Source organism: Struthio camelus, chromosome 6 (assembly GCF_040807025.1).
Source record: "Struthio camelus isolate bStrCam1 chromosome 6, bStrCam1.hap1, whole genome shotgun sequence".
Lineage (NCBI taxonomy): Eukaryota > Metazoa > Chordata > Aves > Struthioniformes > Struthionidae > Struthio > Struthio camelus.
Genome location: NC_090947.1, coordinates 28,155,619 through 28,176,973, shown reverse-complemented (window position 1 = coordinate 28,176,973; position 21,355 = coordinate 28,155,619). Strand labels below are relative to the sequence as shown.

Sequence of the window (21,355 nt, the reverse complement as noted above, 5' to 3'; positions counted from 1 at the left end):
TATGATCCTGGAGCAGGGAAGGGATGGCAAATGAGCACAGGAAGGCCTGGACAGCAGGGAAGGTGCCCACCCAGACCAGAAACAGTCAGCACAGCACCAAAACACTGCACCTGATCCTGCCCAGCAGACAGGCACTGCAAAGGGCTGTGGCACCTGCATCCTGCAGGGTCAGGCCCATGCAGTGGCGAGGGACAGGCAGGGGGCCCATACGATACCCCTCTATTAGCAACTGTTGGCTCACAGGGCAGGTTTGGGTCCCTGGGGTGCAGTGACACACCGTGGAGGCATTTGGGCTTGAGGGAGAGCTGGCTGTCCCCTGTGTAAAGGCAGGGCTTGGAGAGACAGGGAAATGCAGATAGCTAAGATGCATTTCTTACAAGGACCCAGCACCTGGCTGCTACGTTTCCATCCCCATTAGCCCTTGACCCATTTCCTCTTGGGTCCAGAAACACCTTGAGCCCACAGGACCCATCCACAGGTCACCTCCAGCCTGGTGCCCCAAACAAGCTCTGGCAGGACCTGGACTCAGCCTCACTATCTGTCCTAGCCCCAGGCATTCACTCTTTAGGGAAGAGGCTGAACAACCAGCACCTCCGGTACCCCAGCATCGTTTAAGAAGCCTGGGAAGTGGCTGAACTCAGACACCATCAGGGACTGTCCACCTTTTACCTTTCTGTGCCCCAGGCCTCTGCCCCAGCACACATTGCCCAGTGGCACATCCTTGGCACTGCCAGGCTCTCCTACCCCACTGCAGCCAGTACTCCCATCACTGGCTGCACTGAGGGATCCCCTTCACCAGATTTTCACACCAACTCCAGGATCTTCTTCTTTGCTTTATCTTGTCCTAAGACTGTTGCCTCCAAGGGCCAGGAGCCAGGGCTGGGCTCCAGGGCAGTGTGGAGAGGTGCAGAGTGACCCCCCACCCACCCCAGTACAGCCTCACCTCTTCCCTGTTAATGGACTTTCCATGGAGTCAGCTCCTAACCTGCTCCCAGGGTGACCGGATAAATCAGCTGCTCCTCCCAGGACCTTGGGCTCTAATTAATGTCAGCTCATTAACAAGATAACAGCCATTTATTACCCTGTCTCTCTGGCTGCTGATTAACCCTTTCCCAAGGTAGGGGCAGGGGGTGGAGATGGTGTAGGTCAGGGATGGGAGGGAGCTGGTGATGTCTCTGCAGTGAGACCTGAGGGGTACCTCAACAAGGGGGAATGGTCAGACAGACAGACGGGACCTCTCTCAGGACTGCAGAAGGGCTAAGTGAGGGACGAATGGGAGAAGAGGGGATCAGGCTGCCTGGGCTCTCTTCCTAGCAGTGGGAGGGACTCAACGAATTGAAGCATTGAAGGAGCTGTCAGGATATTTGGGTTCTCCCTTTGTTTCTCATCATGGCTTCCAGCATATCCCTGTGCCTCAGTGTCCCGAAATGGCCCTACCCCACCTCCCTGGGGAGAGTGGGGCTGAGCCCCTGGGCTTGCATGAGTCCCTCTGTACAGCCCTGGCCCTTTGTCTCTATTTTAAGGGGCTGTCCCACACAGTCCCACAGCCTGGTCAAGGAGGTCACAGGAGTGCTGATCCAGTCAGGCTCACTGGAAGCCATCAGCGGTCCTTGGCACAGTGGAAAGAAAGGAGCCAGAGGGACCCCAGAGGGGGGACATTAATCAGCCGAATGCCAGACCCCGGTTTGCCCATCCAGGCACTTGGATGACAAAGACACCCCTAAAGCTAACAAGCAGTGCTCTCCGCCCCTTCCCCTTGGTGGGCTGCGTGCCTGGCAGGGTGCACCCCTACTAAGCTGGTGGGCTGTGAGGCTGTGCACATCCCACCTCCTGGGGGACAAGGGCTGTGGACAGGACAGTGCTGGGACAGAGACCAGGAAAGGCATTAGGTTTCCCTCACCCAGCACTGGGGCACACTGGGCCTGCACAGGACTGGGAAAGGCTGTGGATACAGGTGATATGGGGCACTGGCATCTGTAGAGGCAAAAGCAGCCCCAGCTCCATTGCCCCACCTGCACCCTGCAGCAGCCCAGCGCCGTAGAGCAGGGGGCAGGATGGTCCCACTCCCCAAGGAAGGAGGGAGCCCTTGACTTGCCCTTGGCCTGTGCCTGGGCATAGAGGGCAGGAGCCAGGGGCTGGGGCAGGCATGGCACCCCCCACCCACCCACCCACGGCACTCCAGCACCAGGCTGCTCCGGCTAATGCTCCCGGTACATCAATCACGCCGCTCGGCGGCTCCCTATTAGGGGGAGCAGTGGATGGTTAATCAGGCTGAGGGCTTCGGCTCGTTAAGCTGACACCTTCGTTGCAAGAGTGAGACATGGGGGCACGTAAGGTGCCACTTATTTATTTTCTTCTTTCCCAGGGAATATATTAAACAAATTAAATTCCTGGAGTGTTGGGTCAGCACAGCCCGCTCTGCGCCTGTCCCAGCTCCACCTAGCTCAGCCATGGGGAGGGGATTGCCTTCCCCAGCCTGCTGCAAGCCCCTGGCACTGCTGCACAGCCCTGACCCCCTCCAGGCCTGCCTCAGCCCCTTGCAATGAGACCCCTTTTCCCCCTATTTCGCTCCCCGTCCCCATCCCAGGGCACAGACTGGTGCCTGCTCAATGGCGCTGAGCGTGGTTAGTGCACGGGCAGGAGATCTTGTAGGAGATGTGGGCCACGGGGTGGTGTCCCACAGGGACGTGGGACATGGCGGTGCTTGTGGGGGCAGAGCAGCCAGAGTGTGTTTTGGGGGGTAAGGGACCAGCCTTCGCAGCTGATGCTCTCTGAGGAGCACAGGGCTGCAGGGCTGCCACAGATGCTGGTTTCCAGCAGCCTGCCCCCCTCCTATGCCCCAGAGGGGAGCCCCCCGCCCTTTGGGATGAGGTATAGCCCTGTCTCGAGCCTCACTGCTGCCGTTTGTCCTTGGCAGTGCTGGAGTCACACTAGTGTAAACTGCCAGCACCCTGAGTTGAGAGCTGAGACCCTCCATCACAGGACTCCAGCAGCTGGGTATTTAGAAAAACATTACTCATCCCAAGAGCAGCTTTCAAACTGGGAGCGTTAACAACACTGGCATTGACCCCAAATTGCACAGAGCTGTGAGAACAACGGTCTGTGCTGAAACATCCCCCTGCACTGGGTTCTTGCCTGCTTCAGGCTCAGTTGCTCCTTCTAAAGCCAAATGCTGTCCCTGCTCAAATCCCCTGAAGGGTTCAAAAGCCATTTCCTTGCTGCCAGGATGCTTCGCTCCAGCCCAGAGCTGGCTGCATTTCAGTCCAGCTCCAGGTCTGATTGGGATGAAAAGTATCGATTGGAGACTTGATACAAAATTAGTCATTAATCCCCGGATTTGTCTGTTTACTGACCATTTGCAGCTCTTCCTGCCACCACCACCTTTCCCCTCTCCATCCCTCTAGCAAAGCTGGTGGCATCCTGTCCCACGCTGCCGTCCCGTCTCATCCCATTTTGTCATCTTCATTCCTTCACAAGACACCAGTCCCTTCCACTTAACCACAGTCCTTCAAGTGCCTCTTTATTTCAGGAACGGACCCACCTTTTGCTGGTGGAAGGGTGACTCCCTTGAGGTTAGTGAAGAATTAGAAATAATTTAATTTACCTCCTTGTTTGGGCGCTTTGATGAGCTGAAAGGCCCCTTGTCAGGCAGCGAATCCATCTTCCTCCAGCCTTACATCAAATTTCATTCACTAATTAGAAACTCCTGCCCCGGTGCATGCTGCCCCCACCCCTGCCGCCCCTTCTCCCCACCAGCACCATTATGAAAATAAATCGTTCCATTAGGCGCATTGTTGTGGCGGTGGGGCCCAGCCGCCGTGAGTTATTAGAGCAGGAGGGAGGGCGTTGGATTAAGATGAATGATTTATTAAGGAAAAGGGCCCTGATTAGATTCTTAGCTGTCCCCTGCGTGCACGCGCGTACTCACGCCCCCGTCCCGCTGCCTGGGGCACCCCAGTGCCCGTCGCAGAAGGTCACCGAGGGATCGTGGCGGGGGGATGCAGCCTCCACCGGGCTTCCTCCGGGGCCAGGCCCTGCTGAGTGCTCCTGCAGCGCCAGCACCCACAGCTCCCCAGGCTCCCTGGAGTTTTGGGAACTGGGATGTGCCCTGCATGGTCCCTGGCCGTTCCTGCCTGGACCCTCATGTGCAGAGGACGGGGGATGTCAGCATCACCTTGGCCTCCGCAAGCCCTGCAGCTGGTGAGCAGGGACCCACAGCAGGAGCTGTGTGGGCCCCGCTGCCTGGAGAGGGGCTATGGGAAGGGGAAGGGGGGCTTGGGGCAGTCTGCAATCGCTGCACCCTGTGCTGCAGCCCCTCTGGCATAAGGCCCCAGGGCTGGTAGGGCTCTCCCGGGCTGGGTGGGAGAGTGTCAGCCCCGTTCCTGGACCTGGGGTGCTCTCTCCAGCTGGGAGACAAGAGGTGGACGTGGGTGCTGAGGTGGACACTGCCCCAGGGTCCTCACAGTAGCCCTGCTGTGACCATGGGAAAGCCCCTGCCTGGCCCCAGAAGGAGTGGAGCAGGGTGAGGGCAGGAGACAGAGCCCTGGGGAGAGAAGGACTCCCGGGTGCTCCAGACACCACCTAGGATATAGCACCTGAGCTGCAAAGTGAGGAATGAGGGGGCTTGGGTGATGATGCTGAGAGCCAGAGCGGTTCGAACATCTCCACCTCTGCCCCGGCGAAGCTGCACAGAGCCTGCTAGCAGGAGCTGCTGAGCCCAGCTCAAGTGGCTCTGGGAAGTGGCAGGCAGCCCCCGCTACGGGGATGGGGCTCCCAACACTGAACTGATGCTTAGATGCCATGGCAAGGCTGAGAGAGGGGAAGGAGCGGGGGGCTCGGGGCGGAGGAGACCGTGGCTGACATGCTGCCGGCACAGGATGGGCTCTGCAGCATGAGCTCACCCTCCTGGGGCTCCTGTTGTCCCGCCGACAGTGGGACCCCCACCAAGTGCTGCAGACAGCAGGGTCCTGCCCCTGGCCCCCAGGGGAGCAGCTCTCAGAAAAGTCATTCAGCTAAATTAAGCTAATGAAATTGAGAATGAGAAGCTGGTACGGGCTCCCTCTGCAGGCACCTACAGCCTGGCAGCACCAGGAGGCTGCCCAGGATGGCCAGGCTGGGCAACCCACCCTGGGCTTTCTGGGGGTGCCGATGGCTGCTTTTGCCCACTTGCGTGTGGGCATCTGAGCATCCTGGATGCCCACAGGCCCAGGTGTTTTTTGGGGTAATCCCCCTCTGTGGCCAGCACAGCCAAGAGCATGGGGACCCTGTTGGACCCAGAGCTCCTGGACGATGGGATCAAACCACCTCCCCGCCCTGAGACCTTCCTGGGATGGGGAGAGCTGTGGGGAGGTTTTGGCGCTGGAGGGCTGCCCCGGTGCAAGCCACCCCCCACGCTGTGACTCCCTGCAGCCCCTGTGGCATCCCCAGCCTGCAGTCATCCCCTGCCTGTGCGGTTTGAAAGTGCAGTTCGCCACAAACACGGGACGCTTTTGGGGTGCTCCGTTTCCACCCGTAGATCCCTGTGGCAAAGGTGATGCCGTCCCTGAACTCCGATGCCCCCCACCATCCCCTGCCGGACCCCAGCACCCAGGCTAGCGCCTGGAGAGAGGTGGGCTCGTGCTGCCACGGCAGAAGGCCCCGGCGCGAGGGACAGACGGGAGAGGCGGGGATGGGGATGGGGTCCCCCCTTGTTAACAACGCCGGGCTCTGTAGCCTTTTCAAGGCTCTGAATAGGGGGTGGTACTGCTCCTCCCCTGAGTTTGGGGCTGGGGGGTGTTGGAGTTGGTTTAACACATCCAGATAGGGCCGGACGGGTGGGAGGAAGAAGGCTACCCCAGATGGGAGCTTGTGGGAGGCTTCTCCTTCCGTTGCATGCCCCTTCCTCTCCCTCCCACCCACCATTCACATGGTAATGAGGACAAATTGATGGAGAGACATCCATTGTGGTGCCCCCACCAGCCCGGCCCTTCTGCCGGCCACCCACCGGCAGCCTCATCCATCACCGCCTGGCTGCTTGGGCTGGGACGGGGCCCTGGTGGGACCCCTCGCCAGACTGGCACCCTGTGGGACGTGATTGCTTCAGGTGGCTGCGAAGCGAGAGCCCTCCATGAGCCCTGTCTGTCAGCTGGGCATCGTTTTGTCCTCACCACCCCAGCTCTGGGGTTTATGGGGCTATGGAGGCGCTAATGGGGCTTCAGGAGGGAAGAGACCTCAGAAGATCTGTTATGAGTCCCTCTTGCCCTCCCGCTTCCCTGGGGCCAGACTAGAACCAGAAACCCCCTTTGCCCTCCCCTTCACCCCAAAACACCCCCTCCAGTGCCCTGCAGCATCCTCCTAACGGGGCAAAGACCCATTGCCCCACAGTCAGTGACACCCTAAAAACCTGGGCCTGGAAACAGAGCATCTCACAGCACTGTGGGGCAGCCCCAAAGGGTACATCTTCTCCCCACTGCACAGAGGCCTCACAAGGGCACCGGGGCTGAGATTTCTGAAGGGCCAGTGGTTGGGGTGCCGCTCAGCTGCGAGGGGGCATGCCCCAAACTGCCGGGGCACGGCCAGAGCATCCCCTCTTGACGGGAGCCGGGCCTCGGGCTCCCCCGGCTGCGACGGCAGCCTGATTGAAATTTCACTCCATAAAGCACCTCTCCAAGGCCTGACCCCATGCCCCCCCCAGGGACCAATTTGTCCTTCTCTGTAATAAGAACCTAATTAAATTAGCCAAGCCGCCTCACAGAGCCCTTAAATTAGCCACGGTGACGAAGGCCCTCGCTGACAACCTGCTGCTGGATTGCTCCGCACTCGCTGTGCTGTGGGGTCTAGGAATAGGCCCTGGGGGGGGATCCTGCTCCCAGCCCTCTGGAAAGGTGGGAGACTGCGGCAGGGCAGTTTGGAAGTGGGGCAGGGGTGCAAAGAGGGGTGCATGGAGCAGGACACGTATGGTGGGGGGCTGTGTGGGGTGCTGGCTGGTGGTCTCCAGGAGCACAGCACACACAGATGGGGGGACGGAGTGGAGGGGAGGGACAGACCCAGCGGTGGCTAGCACTAGTCTAATGTGGCATTGGAAAGCTGGGGTGCAGGGCAGGGAGTCCATCTTGGCTGGGAGCACTGGGTTAATGGGTGTTGCAGTGATGGAGAGGGTGGGGAAGGGTGTCCCAGCCTGGCAGGGCGCCGGGGTGGGGGTGGTGAGCCCAGACTGGGACGGCAGACGCACTGGGGCAGCGCCAGCCTGCAAGGCCCCTCGGTGGCTGTCGCTCCCGCCTGCAGCCCTGGAGGGGGCTCTGCCCGCCCGGACTACGCAGTGGTTCCCAGGCAGCAAAGTAGCACCAGGGAGGGCTTTCAGCCCTTCAGCCAAAAACATCCAGGCCTGTGGCTGCACCCTGCAGACCCCCTCCTTGGGTACCCTGCCCTGGGCTGGGGGCACGAGGCCGAAGGCATTGCCCCCCCAGGTCTGGGCTCCCCGCACACCAGAGCTCGGAGCGCCCACCTGGGAGATGATAGATTTATTGGGCCGTGTCCCCGACCGGGAAAGATACATCCAGTGAAGAGACAAAAAATACACCTCGCGCTTTCTCACTTCGCCCTGTGGACAACAATCACTGTAAAAACTGTGCTTTAAAATAATCTTTAAATAATTTCTGCTTTTCTTAAAAAAAAAAAAAGTCCCTCCCCTCCCCCAAATGAACAGCTTCCCCATCCCACCCGCTCCCATCTTACCCTGCACGCGCCCACGATGCCTCCCGGCTACGGTACATACAAAGAGCAGATAAATAAATAAAGACACGTGATGCTGCAGGGGGGACGCGGGTCACAGCCCTCTCTGGCCCCCTGCCTCTGCTAACGCAGAGCCAGGGGAGGCTGAGGCTGTAGCTAGGGTTTGCTGGGGGGGGGGGGGGGCACGGCTGCAGCTCTGTTGGGACCCCCCGGATCGGGTGAGCAGCAATGAGTTACCCTGAGGGTTTGGGGGGCTGGGATAAGGTAGGTCTGGCCAGGCAGGGCCCTAGTCCAGCACCTGGGGAGTTTCTATTAGCTTTGGGGTGCAAAGGGGGTAGATTTGGGGCTGAGCCATCTCAGGGCCCCTGAGGCAGCAAAGGCAAGGAGGGAGCATGTTCTCCCCAGCCCCTGTTCCCTCCCCTGGCTCCCGCAGGCTGGGGCTGCATCCCTGGGTCTCCCCATCCCTGCTCCCCGCAGTGACACTTGCACCTTCCCGCCTGCACGCCCATCCTCCCGGGACCTGCAACACCCTTGTGCCAGCCAGGGCACCCCAGCGAGGAGGGAGGCGAGATTTCGGCTCTTTGCTGCCTCCTGGAGCAGCCTGCTTCCCACGCTGTAGGGCCATCCCCGGGGTACACCCGGCAGGGCGGCTATGGGGAGCATCCCAGGGCTCGCTCTGGGCTGGCTTTGGGCAGCAGGGCAGAGCTCAGGGTCTTGCTTCCCAGCTCGCCACTTCCCCTCCGGAGGCATCAGTGCCACCAAGCCATGGGCCTCGTGCCAGAGCCATGCCAGGCCTTCCAGCCCTGCCCGTGCCGGGTACCCCAGGCAGAACAGGGGCTGGTTCCTGCAGCCGCTCTGCAGGCTTGGTCCCAGCGCCTGCACCACCCTTCTACCAGCTGCCACATCCCGGGGTGGGCAATGCCACCGTGCTCTCTCCTGCCCTGGCTGGCCAGCAAAGGGCCCCGGGGCTCCTCTCCCAAACCCTCACCGCTGCGTTCAGGCAGGCTGCAGCTGCTGGAGCAGCCAGACCCCCCCCCCCGGGAGCCCCCGGCAGCGAGGGGCCCGCTCTCCTCCGCCGCCTGCCCGCCGCCACCGGCCACGCTCCCCCTCGGCTCTCAGACTTGTCGTTGGCTAGTTCTGCACGCGCACACGCACGTCACCCACCCACGCGCACACCCACGCACACGCACACGCACACACAAATAGCAGCATGTGGATCCAGCTGGAGGCACCCCCAAGTCCAGGGGGGGCCCCTCGTGCCAGGGAGCCCTCCAGCCCCGAGGTGGAGGTGGACGGGGTGGCCCCCCCTGCCCCCAGCCCCAAGCAGGCAGGGCGGGCGGCTGCTCCGGCGGCTGCTCAGCCCCGCGGCGCGCTGGCCCCGCCGCCCCGGGCACCGGGTGAGCCGGCCAGCGGCCACCGCCGCCGCCAGCCCCGCGGGCTCCCGCCGGCGCCCACCCTCAGCTCTCCGCCCACGCCGTCCCCAGCGGGTGGAAGCTGTCGGGGGGCAGCAGCAGCCGGCCCAGGCGGTAGAGCAGCCCCGAGTACCAGTGCACGCCGTCCGCCTGCGCCCCGGGCCACCCCATCAGGCTGTGGTAGAGCCGGAGCGGCCAGAAGGCCAGCTGTGCCAGATGTTGCTCCTGCACCAGGGCGAAGCACGAGGCCACCACGTCGTCCACCACCAGCGTCCCGTGGCGTGTCAGCGGGGCGTAGGCCCCCACGTCCGTCCGGTCCCGCACGCCCACCACCTCGGCGGGCTGCAAGCCGGCCGCCCCCGCGGCCACCAGCACAAAGTGTCCCGGGCGCACGCGGCTGGCGAAGGTGGGGCGGAAGCGGGCGGCGGGCGCCGTGCCGTTCTCGGCCACAAAGAGCAGGTGGGTGGGCGTCAGGGCCAGGCGCCGCGGTGGCTCCCGCGTCTCGATGACGTGGAAGGCGGTGAGGGCGCGCGGCTGCTTGTCCAGGAAGGCCAGGAAGTCACTGTAGGTGGGCCGGCCCGCCCCGTCCATCGCCAGCACCCGCTGGCCCGGGCGCAGGGCCCACAGCGGTGTCCGGGCACCGTTTTCCAGTGTCGCCAGCGCTCGCCCTGGGAAGCAGCCCCCCGTCTTCGCAGCGGCCGAGTGCTCTGCATGGGGAGAGAGAGGACAGGAGGGTTACCCGCCTGCAAGAGCCCCAGCATCCGCAGGGAGATCCCTCCACCCCGCGCTGCCTGGCTTCGCCCACCCCGGGCCGGAGAGGCAGGAAATAACCCTGCTCTGGCATCACCCCGCCAGTCACGGCTTCAGCACAGCCTCCTGGGGCACCCCGCGCGCCCAGCCGCGGTGCTGCTGGCGGGTGCCCCCGGCAGTCCACCCTCCCGCCGGCGTCATTCACAGCAGCACCCGCTCGCCGCTGCAGGGCCAAGCCCCAGGGACCACCGGGCCCTGAAAGCCAGCGCCAGGAGCTGGTCACAGCCGAAGCCTCTTCCCCTGTGCAAAGCGCAGGGGGAACACGCAAGACAGTGCCGGGGGACGCCCGGCACTCAAAGGAGGGGAGGCAGAGCCCCAGGTCCGCGGCGGCTGAGGGGAGCAGAGTGCCAGGTCGCCCTCTGTACGCCCAGGCACGTGGGGAACTGCCTCCCGCCCTCCGCAGCGCTGGGCCTGGGGCGTCACGGGGGAGGATGCTGCAAAGATCGGCTGCCCCCCCGCCCCCCAGCACACATATCCCACCCCGTGCTGCTGCAGCCCGCGCTCTCCCCTCCTTACTGCCTGCTCGCCCCCATGGATCCCTGGACCGCTGGTGCCAGCCAAACCCCTCTCTGAGCCGCCGGGATGTGCTGTGGCCCATGGCCATCATCAGGCACAAGCCACCAGTCTCCTGGGCAGGGCTTTGCCAGCAGTGGCCACAAGATAAAGCACCCAAGCCCTGTGGGACCTGTCCCCTGGGATGGTGGCACAGCCGTCCTACTCTGTCCCCAGATGAAAGCATGCAGGTCATCTGGTGCCCTCACATCAGCCAGGCGCTGGCACCCAGAGGCTCACTCAGGACTAGCACTCTTCCCCAGGAACAGCGCTCAGCTCCCACGGGAGCCCTGGCTCCCCCGAATATCAGCCTCCCCTGGCCTAGGACCTATTTGATGCCCTCCCATCTCCTGCCAAGGGCAGCTCTGCTTGTCCAGGCTCCCTGCTCCTGGCCCTGCATGGCCCCAGCCCTCCCCGGGGCTCCTCTCCCACCTCCCCCACCTAAGCCACAGCCTCCCCCCTCCTCGGGCTCCCCCCCAAAGGCAGGGCTGCAGAAGAAGGGTCAGAGGATCGCACTGCCCCCCCCCCATCCCTCCCCAGTTTTGGGCAGAGCCAAATCCCAGCCCCCAGCCCCATGAAGAGAAGCATCCAGCTCCAGGACAGAATCCTTTTATTGCTCAGATGAGGTGCAGCGTCAGTCCCATCCCTGCCCTGGGGGACAGGTCCCAAATCCTGCACCCACATCCCCTGGCGGGCGGCAGAGCCGTGGGGAAAGGCTGGCAGGAGGGCGAAAGGGGCGCCCGGCAGAAGCAGGGGCACAGGCACCAGGCATAAAGGGCTGCGCGGGCGCAGGGGGGACTCGGGGAGACGCAATACATACAACAGGCCACGTGGCCATCCGTACAAAAATAAAAGCCATTTACTAAGAGGCAGGGGCAGCCCGGCTGCCCTCTGTACACAGCTTGGGTGGGGGGCAGGAGATGTGCCCCACAGCCCCTTCCAGCCTCCACCACGCACCCCCTGGCTCCCCATGGCCGCAGGGGTAAGAATGGGGTGCCAGAGCCCTGGGGAAGCCGCTGCGGACGACCGAGCCCTGGCCAGCCTCACGAAGCCCTCCAGGGCCTCGGGGACCCGGTCTGCTCTCTGGGACGTGGCATCTCTCTTCAGTCAGTCCAGGAAAGCGGCCCAGGATTCAAGAGCCTTGGTCCTTCTCTGGGGGCGCAGCCCCACTCCTCTGGCCAGCTCCAAGCACCGGGGTCTTGCTCCTTGCTTTGGGGCCTGGCCCCACTCCTCTGGCCCTCCCCACAGGGCGCCCCGGGGCACGGGAGCCCTGGTCCTTCGCCCACGACTTTGTCCCTCTTCTTCGGGGACGCGGCGCTCCCTCTCTGCGGCGCGGTCGCCCCACGTCCATCGCGGGCTGGAGTTGTGCCCGTCCTGGCATCGGCACAGGGGACCGGGTCAGCGCGGGGGCCCAGGCTGGCGTCTGGGGGCGTCAGGCCGCTGACTGCGGGCTAAGGTGGTAGGACAGGCAGAGCGCGGTGGGAGCGGAGCCTGGGCACTCTCGGCAGAGCCGCGGCCGGCAAAGCACGGGGGCAAGAGATGCGGGGCAGCACCGGTGCACGGACCCCGGCACCAGCCGGCCACTGCAGCTCCTCCGGTTTCCCCACCCCGGGAAACGCCTCCGTGCAGCCCCGGCAGCGGCACGTGTGCAGATGCACAACCCATCGCTGCACAGGGGCGGTGTGCATCTCTGCGCGCATACAGCGCGCGTCTGCGTGCAACTCGCTCGCAGTGTGAGTGTGTGCATGCACACGTGTCCTCTGCGTGCAGCCACAGCCCTCTCCTGGCCTGTCTCTCTGCGTGCACACGCACGTCCATGTGCGAGCACGCCCTGGCGTGTCTCGGAGCGTGCACACACACGTCCGTGTAAAAACACGCCCATCTCCTGGCATGTCTGTGCGTGCACATGCGTGGCCCTCTCCTGGCGTGGCTCTGCGTGTGCATGGCCCTCTCCTGGCTGGCTCTGCCTGCGCACGTGTGGCCCTGCGTGCACGTGTGTCCTGCGTGTGCCACTGCTGCCCTCTACCGCACACAGCCAGCATGGCTGCCCGGACACCTGGGTCCTCACCGCTGTGCTTGCAGCCCAGAGGGGTCCAGGCAGGCCCTGGGGGCTGTGCAGGGCCTTTGGTTATGGCAGCCGGGGCCTGTCCAAGTTCACAGCCAGGCACAGCCTCTTCCCTGACCAGGGAGGTCCCTGGCACCGGCACCAGCACCAGCAGTGCGGCACCCGCGCAGCCCACCACGGCTGCGGGCCAGGGCTGGGAGCAGTGCTTGCCCCTCGCAGCACCGCACGGGGGGAGTGAACGATAGCAGCACCCCTCGGTCTACTCCAGCCTCCGGCAGCCTGGCCCACGGCTCCTGCCGCCCCCAGCTCCCCACTCCGGCCCTGCTCCCCCAGCTCAGCTCTCCTCCGCAGAAGGTGCTGCCAAGCAGAGAGCTGATGCTGGGCGCTCTGCCCTGGCCCTGCCTGTCCCCGGTGCACAGCGCCCGACAGCTGCAGGAGACCCCGGACCGTCAGGGCTGGACGGATGCTGCTCTGGCAGCGGGAGCTCAAGCAGCGGTGGAGGAGGGCAGGGCTGGATGGGGCTGAGCGTGGGCGCTGGGGACTAAGGGACTGCAAGGGCAGGGGCAGCGGAGAAGGATGCCATGGGCAGATAGGGGGCACAGGCCGGGGGAAAAGGGGGCACAGGTGGAGTGGGAAAAGGAGGTGGGTCTGTGGGAGAGGATGGGGGAATTTGCCCCATGGCAACGTTGATCCCAGAGGTATGACTCACTCCCCACTGCGGCTGCCTGTCCCATATAGGGAAATCAGGCTGCGAGGGCCAGCACCTCCCGGAAGCGCTCTACCCAGCTCGCCAGGCTCCCTGGGCACGCCACGCCAAGCCAGCTGGCCCCCTGCCCCGCTTGCCACCCCTCCTGGCCTTACCTGACTTGACGGAGCAGTGGATGTGTGCCTTGGACTCGTAGTAGACCCAGTCGAAACCAGCTTCCACAGCCAGGCGAGCCAGCATGCCGTACTTGTTCCGGTCCCGGTCTGAGGTCGTGATGTCCACGGCTCGGCCCTCATAATGCAGCGACTCCTCTGAGTGGTGCCCGTCCTCATCCCAGCCCTCTGTCACCCGCAGCTTTACCCCCGGCCACTGGTTCATGACGGAGATGGCGAGGGAGTTCAAGCGGTCCTTGCAGCGCTGCAGGGCAGAAGGGCAGCGTCAGCAAAAGCTTTTTGGGGACGGGGGGTAATTTAGCAGCTTGGTTCGCAGGTTGTATCCCACCACGCTTCCACAAAGTCTAGGAACAGGGAACAGTGTGATGGGCAGCCAGGGGGACGGCCCATGGATGGCAGGATGCCTGCCTTCCTGAGGTGCATCATCCCACCTCCATCCAGCCCTGCTGGTCCCTTGCTCGGTCACACAGATATGTCTCTCATTGCTGTCCCATCCACAAGTCCTTCCTCCAGCCCAGCCCCCCTCAGCTGGTCCCCAGACCCTTTGGGGCCTGGCCTAGCAGAGAAAGGGCCCCAAAGTTGCCCCAGATCCGAGCACACGAAACACTTTGTCCATCCCGTGCCCTCCAGATGCCCCACAGTGATGGCCGGCACCCCCCTCTTTGACTCACCATCTCCCAAGTGCTTGCAGCCCTGTAAGTTAACCATCTCCCTCCCCATCTCTCCCCCACTTCCCAGCTCGCTGAGGAACCCGTTAGGACACACAGTCTCCTCCAGCACAGCTCAGGATTAAAAGCCCTGTTGGCTCCTAGGACAACTCCCCTGCACTAGTGCTGCCCGAGAGGCTCCAGCTCACATGAGGGGGATGCAGGACCTGAGACCTTGCTGCTGTCCCAAGTCTCCCCCCAAGTCCCTGGCACAGGGGATCTCTGCACCCTGTCTCCTGCCCAGGTACCCCTGCCCCAGCTCTCCCCTGCCCTCCGGAGTCAGGCACCCTGCAGACTCTCAGACCCCTCCAGCCCTCTGCACCCCTGGGAAGGCGCTGAGCTGGGGGAGAAAACACACTGCTCACCAGCATAACTGAAACAACCTGCCTAGCCCGCAGCACAGCCTTCCTAGCATCTCCCCTTAGGCTGGTCCTGAGCTCCAAGGGGCATAGCACCAGGGCAGCTTCCTAGTCCCAGCTGTTCTCTGCTCATGTGGGAAATGCCAAACCCACTCTAGAGCTCCGCTGTGCTGGAGAAGGGCTCCTATGGGGTGAACTCCCCTCCACCTCTCCCACCTCCAAGGGCTGGTTCCTGTGGGTGCCTCACAGAAAAGCTAGGGCTGAGAAACGCCAGCAGGTCCCAAAAGCCCCAGGCCTGGTGGCCAAAGAGATCCCATGGAGAAGCCGACTGTCCTGCCTCATCGTACACTGCTGCAGTCTCCTGTGCCCCAGGACTCCCTGGCAAGCAGAGAGATGCCAGGCCTGAACATCTGTGCATGAACACTGCACTCCTCCAAACCTCACCCAGCGCTGCCAGATCCCTCAGAGCAGCAGCTCCATCCACAGCCACATCTCAGGATGGGATCAAGCCTGGTCCAACCCCACGCAACCCCCTTGTGTGCTTGGCTTGTGACTGCAGCCTGCAGTTCTGTTCCTTTCCCCCATTGCGACAGGGATGGAGGAGAAAGAGAAAAGGCAAAGAAAAGGCAAGGCAGGATGACGACAGGCTGAACAGCTTCTAGACAAAAACATGCGAATGGACTAGGACTGTGCAGCCTGGAAAGAAGATGGTAGGAGAGGTACAAGGGAGCTCTATAAAATCACAGAGGGGCATAGAGCACTCATAGTCCTGCATGATGCAAGTCTTGGGAAATATTAAATGAAAGAGAAAAGCCCTGGTGCTGCCTGCCTCTGCCTGCAGGGAGACTTCCCCCCACCAAATGTGGGCTCTTGCTCTGTCCCCCAGGACCTCCTCCTGTCCCGGGGAGGGGGGAGGGTGCTGGGACCCCCGGCCCCACTGTTCTCTGGGAAACCTGCAGCGTGTTTGGCATGGTCTGGGCCCCGAGAAGCGCAGTGCCAGGCAGGCCTTTGCCCCGCATGGGGCGGGGGAGCACCCCTGCCCTAGTCCCTCCCCAGCCGCAGCTCCTTGGGTGCAGGGAGATAAGCCAGGAAGGTGTTGGATAAACAGTTCCTCAGGGAGAGGAGGAGGAGGGAGGGGAGTGACTTTTGTCCTCATGAAACACCGCTGTGGTGCCACTTGGCACATGGCACAAGAAGGCTCCCAAGGCCCCGTCCCTGCTGAGAAGAGCAGCAAGGGGTGATCGGGGGCAGGAGGCTGGGAAGGGGTCTACCTGCAGAGGCAGGCAGGGAACCCGACCAACGTGCCTTGGGTGCACCGCATGGTGTGATTGCACGGCCTCCTGCAGGAGGGGACTCCAGCCTTTCCCTCACTGCTCCCAAGCGAGCACCCTGCTCTGGGCACCCCTCTGTCCTCACCGCCTAACCATGACACCCTCTGGGGGCACTATGCCTGGCATAGCCCCAACCCAAGAGACTCCCCAGCTCTCGTCCTTCTGTCTCCCTGCCAGGGCCACCTGTGGCCACCAGCCTTTGGGAAGGGCCATTCTCTCCTAACTGGACCCACCTCTGCTCCCTTGTGCCCTGAACGTGCCTCTGCCTGCAATGCCCCGGCCCAAGGGATGCACCTCACCAGGGGCAGCCCCCAGCTGACCCCACCCCAGGCAGGGCCGAGGTGGCATACAGGAGCCCCCAGGAGCACCTTGCTGCTGGGGTTACCAAGACGGGTGGCTCTGCCTGTCCCTTTGGTGACCAGCAGGTGTCAGAGCACGGGCAGGGAGCAGGCAGGACCAGGTTGGGCTGCAGGCACCTAGAGGCCCCTGTGCGGGAGGCTGTCTCCATGCCCCTGGGATGCTGCAGGGAGAGCCCATCTCCATCCCACTAAGCAGAGCCCAGAGGGGTCAAAGCATCCTCAGGGAGCAGGAGGGGGCTGGTCTTCCTTCACAGGATGACTCCCCTCCTGCCTGGGGGTGAACAAGGTATCAGTAGGTGACAGGGAAGATGTAGGAGTGACACCATGGCCCTTTGTCCTGGGGATGCACTCCAGGCCCAGGGGACCTATGGGGCATGGGTTGGGAATGTGATGTCTCAGCTCAGCTCAGCTATATGGTGCTGAGTTGCGGCTCACAAGCCAGGCCCCATGGGGAATCACCTCCTGCCGCCCCAGCACTGCTCCTGTGCCTGGCCAGGAGGAAAGCAAGGCTGAAATCCATGAGACAGACACAGAGCAGAGTTTGGGTGAAGACATGTGTGTAGTGACAATGCGTGTGAGGGAGGGGGAGGGCACAGCCTGTGCCTGTAGTGTCACAGGTAGCCGGACACCCGAGGCCACGTGAAAAGGCAGGACCGGACCCATCGCACCTTGCTGAGCTTGGTGGCTCTGCACTGTCCCTCAGCAGGGCATGTCCCTCCCTCAGCCCATGCACAGCCAGCTGGGGACAGGAGCTGGGGACCCCTTCTGCCCCACGACAGCCACGGGCCAGCCTACGGGGCAGCACGTCAAGGCAGAGACCCTGGGGAAGCAGCGCTGAGTGGAGGTGTGCTCCCACTGATGGACATGGCATCACTCCATGCTCATGCCCAGCCCTGGGGGCAGGACCATGTCCTTTGGAGGAACCCAAATCCCTTTTGGTAACGCAGTAGGTCTGGAGGGATGGCATAGCTCCAAGATAGGGCACAGCCAGGACCCAGACCCTGTAGGGACCCCAGGGCCATCACAAGGAAGCTGGGGACACTGGACACTGGGGTTGTGGGTGAAATGTGCTCAGCCACAGCCACCCCTACACTCAGCACCCAGCCAGGAGCAGAGGGGGCCCACTAGCATCTCCCACCCAGGTGAGGTCTCTCCTAAACAGGAGCCCAGTCCCCAGAAGAGGGCATGAGGTTCCCGTGAGCAAGTCATCACCACTGCAAGGATGATCTCCACACCGGTTTGGCCTATGCTGGCTGCAAGGGGGGACAGCCAGGGGTAAGGAGAGGCTTGGGGTTGGGACTCCGTGGGGGCAGGGGATTGGGGACATTCCTGGGCCAGGCTGCCGGGGAGAGGTAAGGCAGGCTCTGCCTCCAGCCTTATCTCAGCACCTCCGAGTGGGACCAGCGAGAGCAAACACACTGGAATTCTTGAGGAAGATGAAACGATAAAGGAAGGCGGGCAGAGAGCAGCACTACCCCCCCCCCCCAAGCAGCAGGCATCTTCCGGCTGCATGGGACACCCAGACCCTTGGACTTGGGGAAAGAAAACAGGTTTGAAGTGAGTCAACGGCAGTAAAAGCTAGCACACTGGGGGAAGGGAGAGGGAGTTGGGTCAATGGCCCTTCCCAGCTCCCAGCTGCACAGGGGCATGGTGGAGCCAGAGCTCCCATGCCTTGGGGCATCTCCCACAGCCAGGGGCCAGTAGACAAGCCCAGAGGGCCCTGGAGAGTGTGAGCAACCAGAAGTCATGCCACCGCCTTGACAAAGGGGACTACTGCCTTGCAGAGATGCCCTGGGCACCCATCTGTGCATGGACATGCAGGGGCTGGGGACCCCATTGGGGTAAGAGCCCTCATTGGGGCATTGCACATACCCCCCACCCCAAGAAAAGTGGGGAGCTTCCTGGTGCCCTGCCAGCAATGTAGTGGGACAGCAGGAAGCGTGGGGCTGGCAGGTAGGATGCAGAAGCCTCCCTTTCCTGGGGGTGCCACTGGGAGCATCACCTGGGTGAAGGCAGGCAGTGGGAGCAGGGTCAAAAGCAAACACAGGTGGGAAGCGCTCTCTCATCTAAGCAATGCGATGTCACCACTTCCCCGACGCGCGGACCAGCCGAGCTCACCACTTCCTCAGTATCCCTGGACACGAGGCCGTTCCCCAGGGGACGCAGGCTCCAGCCCAGCCCCGGGGCCCTAGTGACCAGCAACCACAACTTGTGCAACTCTCCGAGATAGGTGCTGCTTCACAGGGGGGCCTCAGACCCCTCTGCTGCAGCCCCCAGCCAGAGCGTCATCCTAGGCCATGGCCCCCTGCCCTCAAGGAGCTGCCCCTGGGGCAGGTGGGGTTACTGAGCTGTCAAGCCAGCACCTAAGCTGCTTCCCAGCTTCCTCCGTTGCTACCAACACCTTGGCCAGAGTCCACTGCCAGAGCCCTGCTCGCTGCCTGCCACCATTGACCATCCCATGCTCACCCACCTACCAGCCCCAAAGCAGGGGGTGCTGTGGCCACTGGGGCAGCCCCAGCTCCCCCCCACCTCCCCCAGGAGCTCCCTTGGGCTGTAACCCAGTGTTGAGGCTGGTGGCCAGGTTTCTTAGCAAGGCCGTGTGGCTCCTTATCTGCATTCCTGAAACCCTCAGGCATTCTCCTGGCAATATTAAAACACAGAGTAACCTTCGTCCAGCATCACCACCCCCCCGCTGCTGTCCTCTGTCCCCCCTCCACCCCCCTTCCTGCTGGCCCAGGGCACTCGTAGGCTGGCTGCAACAGGGCATTTGCAACAGCAGGTTGTCTCCTTCCTCAAACAGGGCAAGCCGAGGGCAGCCCCCTGCCAGGCACGCTTCACCATCCAACCCACAGGCACACGGAAGAGGGAGCACTGAGGGATGGCATGGGTGACGGGGGACAGGAACAGCTAGGTACTCCTGGACCCAGCTTGTGCTCTGCCCGCCATCCCTCCCCACCAGCCGATCAGGATCCGAGGTGCCCTTGTCCCCAGGAGGCACGGCTGCCCTCGGGGACCCGGGGACCAGGGCGGGACAGGGGCAGCGGGGCAGGGTACTGCCTGCTCGGGGACGGAGCGTCCAGCGCAGCCAAGCGGGGAGAGCTTTGCAGGGCCCGGCGGAGGGAGACGAGGCGCCCCTGGTGCACACCGCCGGCCGGGGCACCGGGCGGCCCGGGGCGGGGACGGGGAGCCGCAGGCTGCGTGCCCCGCTCCTGCCGCGCCGCCCCGGCGGGGCCGCGGCTCGCCGGGCAGGGCGCTCCCGCAGCCCTACGGGGCGGGCAGGGCGCGGGGGCGGCCGGGGACCCCCACGACCGCCGCGGCGGGCAGGTGCCCGGTGCCGGCGGCGGAGGGGGGGAGAAGCGGGGCGGCGGCGGGGCCGTACCTGGGTCATGAGGCGGTCGGCGCCGGTGTTCTCCTCGTCCTTGAAGATGATGTCGGGGTTGTAGTTGGGCGTGAGCTCCTTGAAGCGCTCCGAGTTGCGCGCAATCTTCCCCTCGTAGCGGCCGCTGGCCCCCAGCGTCTTCTCGGGCACGTTGGGGCTGAACTGCTTGTAGGCGAGCGGGATGAGCTTGCGGGGCGGGCGGCGGCGGCTGCCCACCACCCTGCCCGGCCCGCAGCCGCGCACGGCCGGTGCCAGCAGCAGCGCGCACCCGCTCAGCAGCAGCAGCAGCCGCGCCGGCTTCATGGCGCGCCCGGCGGCCCCGGGGCGGCCCCGGGGCGGCCCCGGGGGGCCGGCGGCTCCGGGGGCCCCGCTAGGCTCGGCCGCCGCTCCCGCCGCCCGCCCCCGGGCTCCCCATGCGGCGCGCAGGCGGCGGGCAGGTGCCGGTGCCGGCGGCGGGGCCGGTGGCGGGGCCGGAGCGCGGCGGCTGCCCGGCGCGGGTGCGCTCCGCCTGCCCGGTGCGCCGCGCCGGTGTCGGGCCGCTCTGAGCTGCCGTGCCCCGGCGGCGGCAATAAATAGCGAAGGGCCGTTTGTTTTGGCAGGCGAGCGGCCGGTTGCGGGGCGCGGGGCTCGGCGCTGCCGGAGCCCCCGCGGTTTGCGCCCTGGCGGTCAGCTCGGCGGGGCTGGAGCCGGAGCCGGAGCCGCCGCTGCCTCCGCTCCCCGGGCAGGAGTGAGAGGGGAAATTGAAGAGATCCGGGACCGGGAACCGCCAGGACCGCACCCTGCCCGTGTCCCAGCCTCCCAGCGCCCTCCCTCCCTCGCCTCCTCCCCGCGGAACCTGCCCCGGGCCGCCCGCAGCCTCCTCCCCCCGGCCGAGCCCCGCGGCCCGCAGCCCACCCCGCCGGGCCGCCCTCCGCCACCTGCCCCCGAGGGCAGCCCCGCCGCCGGCCCGGCCCGCCGCCCCCCGGGGCGCCCCGCGCCGGCTCCCCAGCGCCGGCTTGGGCGCAGGGTGGCACCCCCGGGGCTCCGGCCCCCGCCGCGCCGCCTGCTCGCCAGGGGCCCGGGCCTGCGGGCGGGGATCAAACAGAGCAGGGAGGCAGCTGGTTGAAATTTAACCACAATATTCTCGCTCCCCATTGTTTCCAGGGAGGCCCGATATTTCCACAACAGGATTATGGCATCTGATTAACTCGCTGAGACAACAATGAGGGGCTGGGATGGGCTTCCCCTTCTAGCTGCCAAAAGGGGAAAGTAAATACAACACCCTGATTTCAGGAGCAAGGGCCTGCGGCTCCCCCTTCCCCCCACCCCACTGCTCCCCCAGCTGTGCCCTGGGGAGGGATCTGGCACCAACTCTGCCCGCGCCCCCTCTGGCTCCCTAGGACCTTCTCAGGTGAGGAAGTGCCTGGTGAGGGCATCACTGTGCCACAGCCCTCATGGATGTCCCTTCGCTAGCCTTTTGGTGGGCTCAGGGCATGGCTGCACCTGGGGATACGTGGGGAGGGCCAGGCTGGGTCCCTGGCATAGCCCAGCCAGCTGTCCGGCTCTGGCTGCAGGGCTGTGCTGTCCTCAGGCGGACCGGGAAATTAGGGCAGGAGGGATGCAGGCTAGGGTGCCAGCAGCACTCATGGGCTTGGTTGGGATGCTGCTACACAGTGGCCCCTGTGGACCATGTCATTTGCCAGGAGCTGCAGGCACATTTCAGCTGGCCAGAGCTGTTTCCATCAGGTTTTGATGCTCAGTAGCCACACACTCAAAACCAGCACCCAGAGCCTCTGTGAAGTCCTGCTACTGT

The 21,355-nt window shown here is 64.1% G+C and overlaps 1 protein-coding gene across 1 annotated transcript; it reads right to left on the bottom strand.

The window, feature by feature from the left end:
- Positions 1 to 7,488: 7,488 nt before the first annotated feature.
- Positions 7,489 to 19,880, bottom strand: IHH (Indian hedgehog signaling molecule). The gene is made up of 3 exons (XM_068948893.1): positions 19,564 to 19,880; positions 13,411 to 13,672; positions 7,489 to 9,829 (listed from the first exon to the last, which is right to left on the bottom strand). Exons 1-3 carry the CDS (start codon positions 19,864 to 19,866, stop codon positions 9,168 to 9,170), a joined length of 1,227 nt encoding a protein of 408 aa, XP_068804994.1. The 5' UTR covers positions 19,867 to 19,880; the 3' UTR covers positions 7,489 to 9,167.
- Positions 19,881 to 21,355: the final 1,475 nt, after the last annotated feature.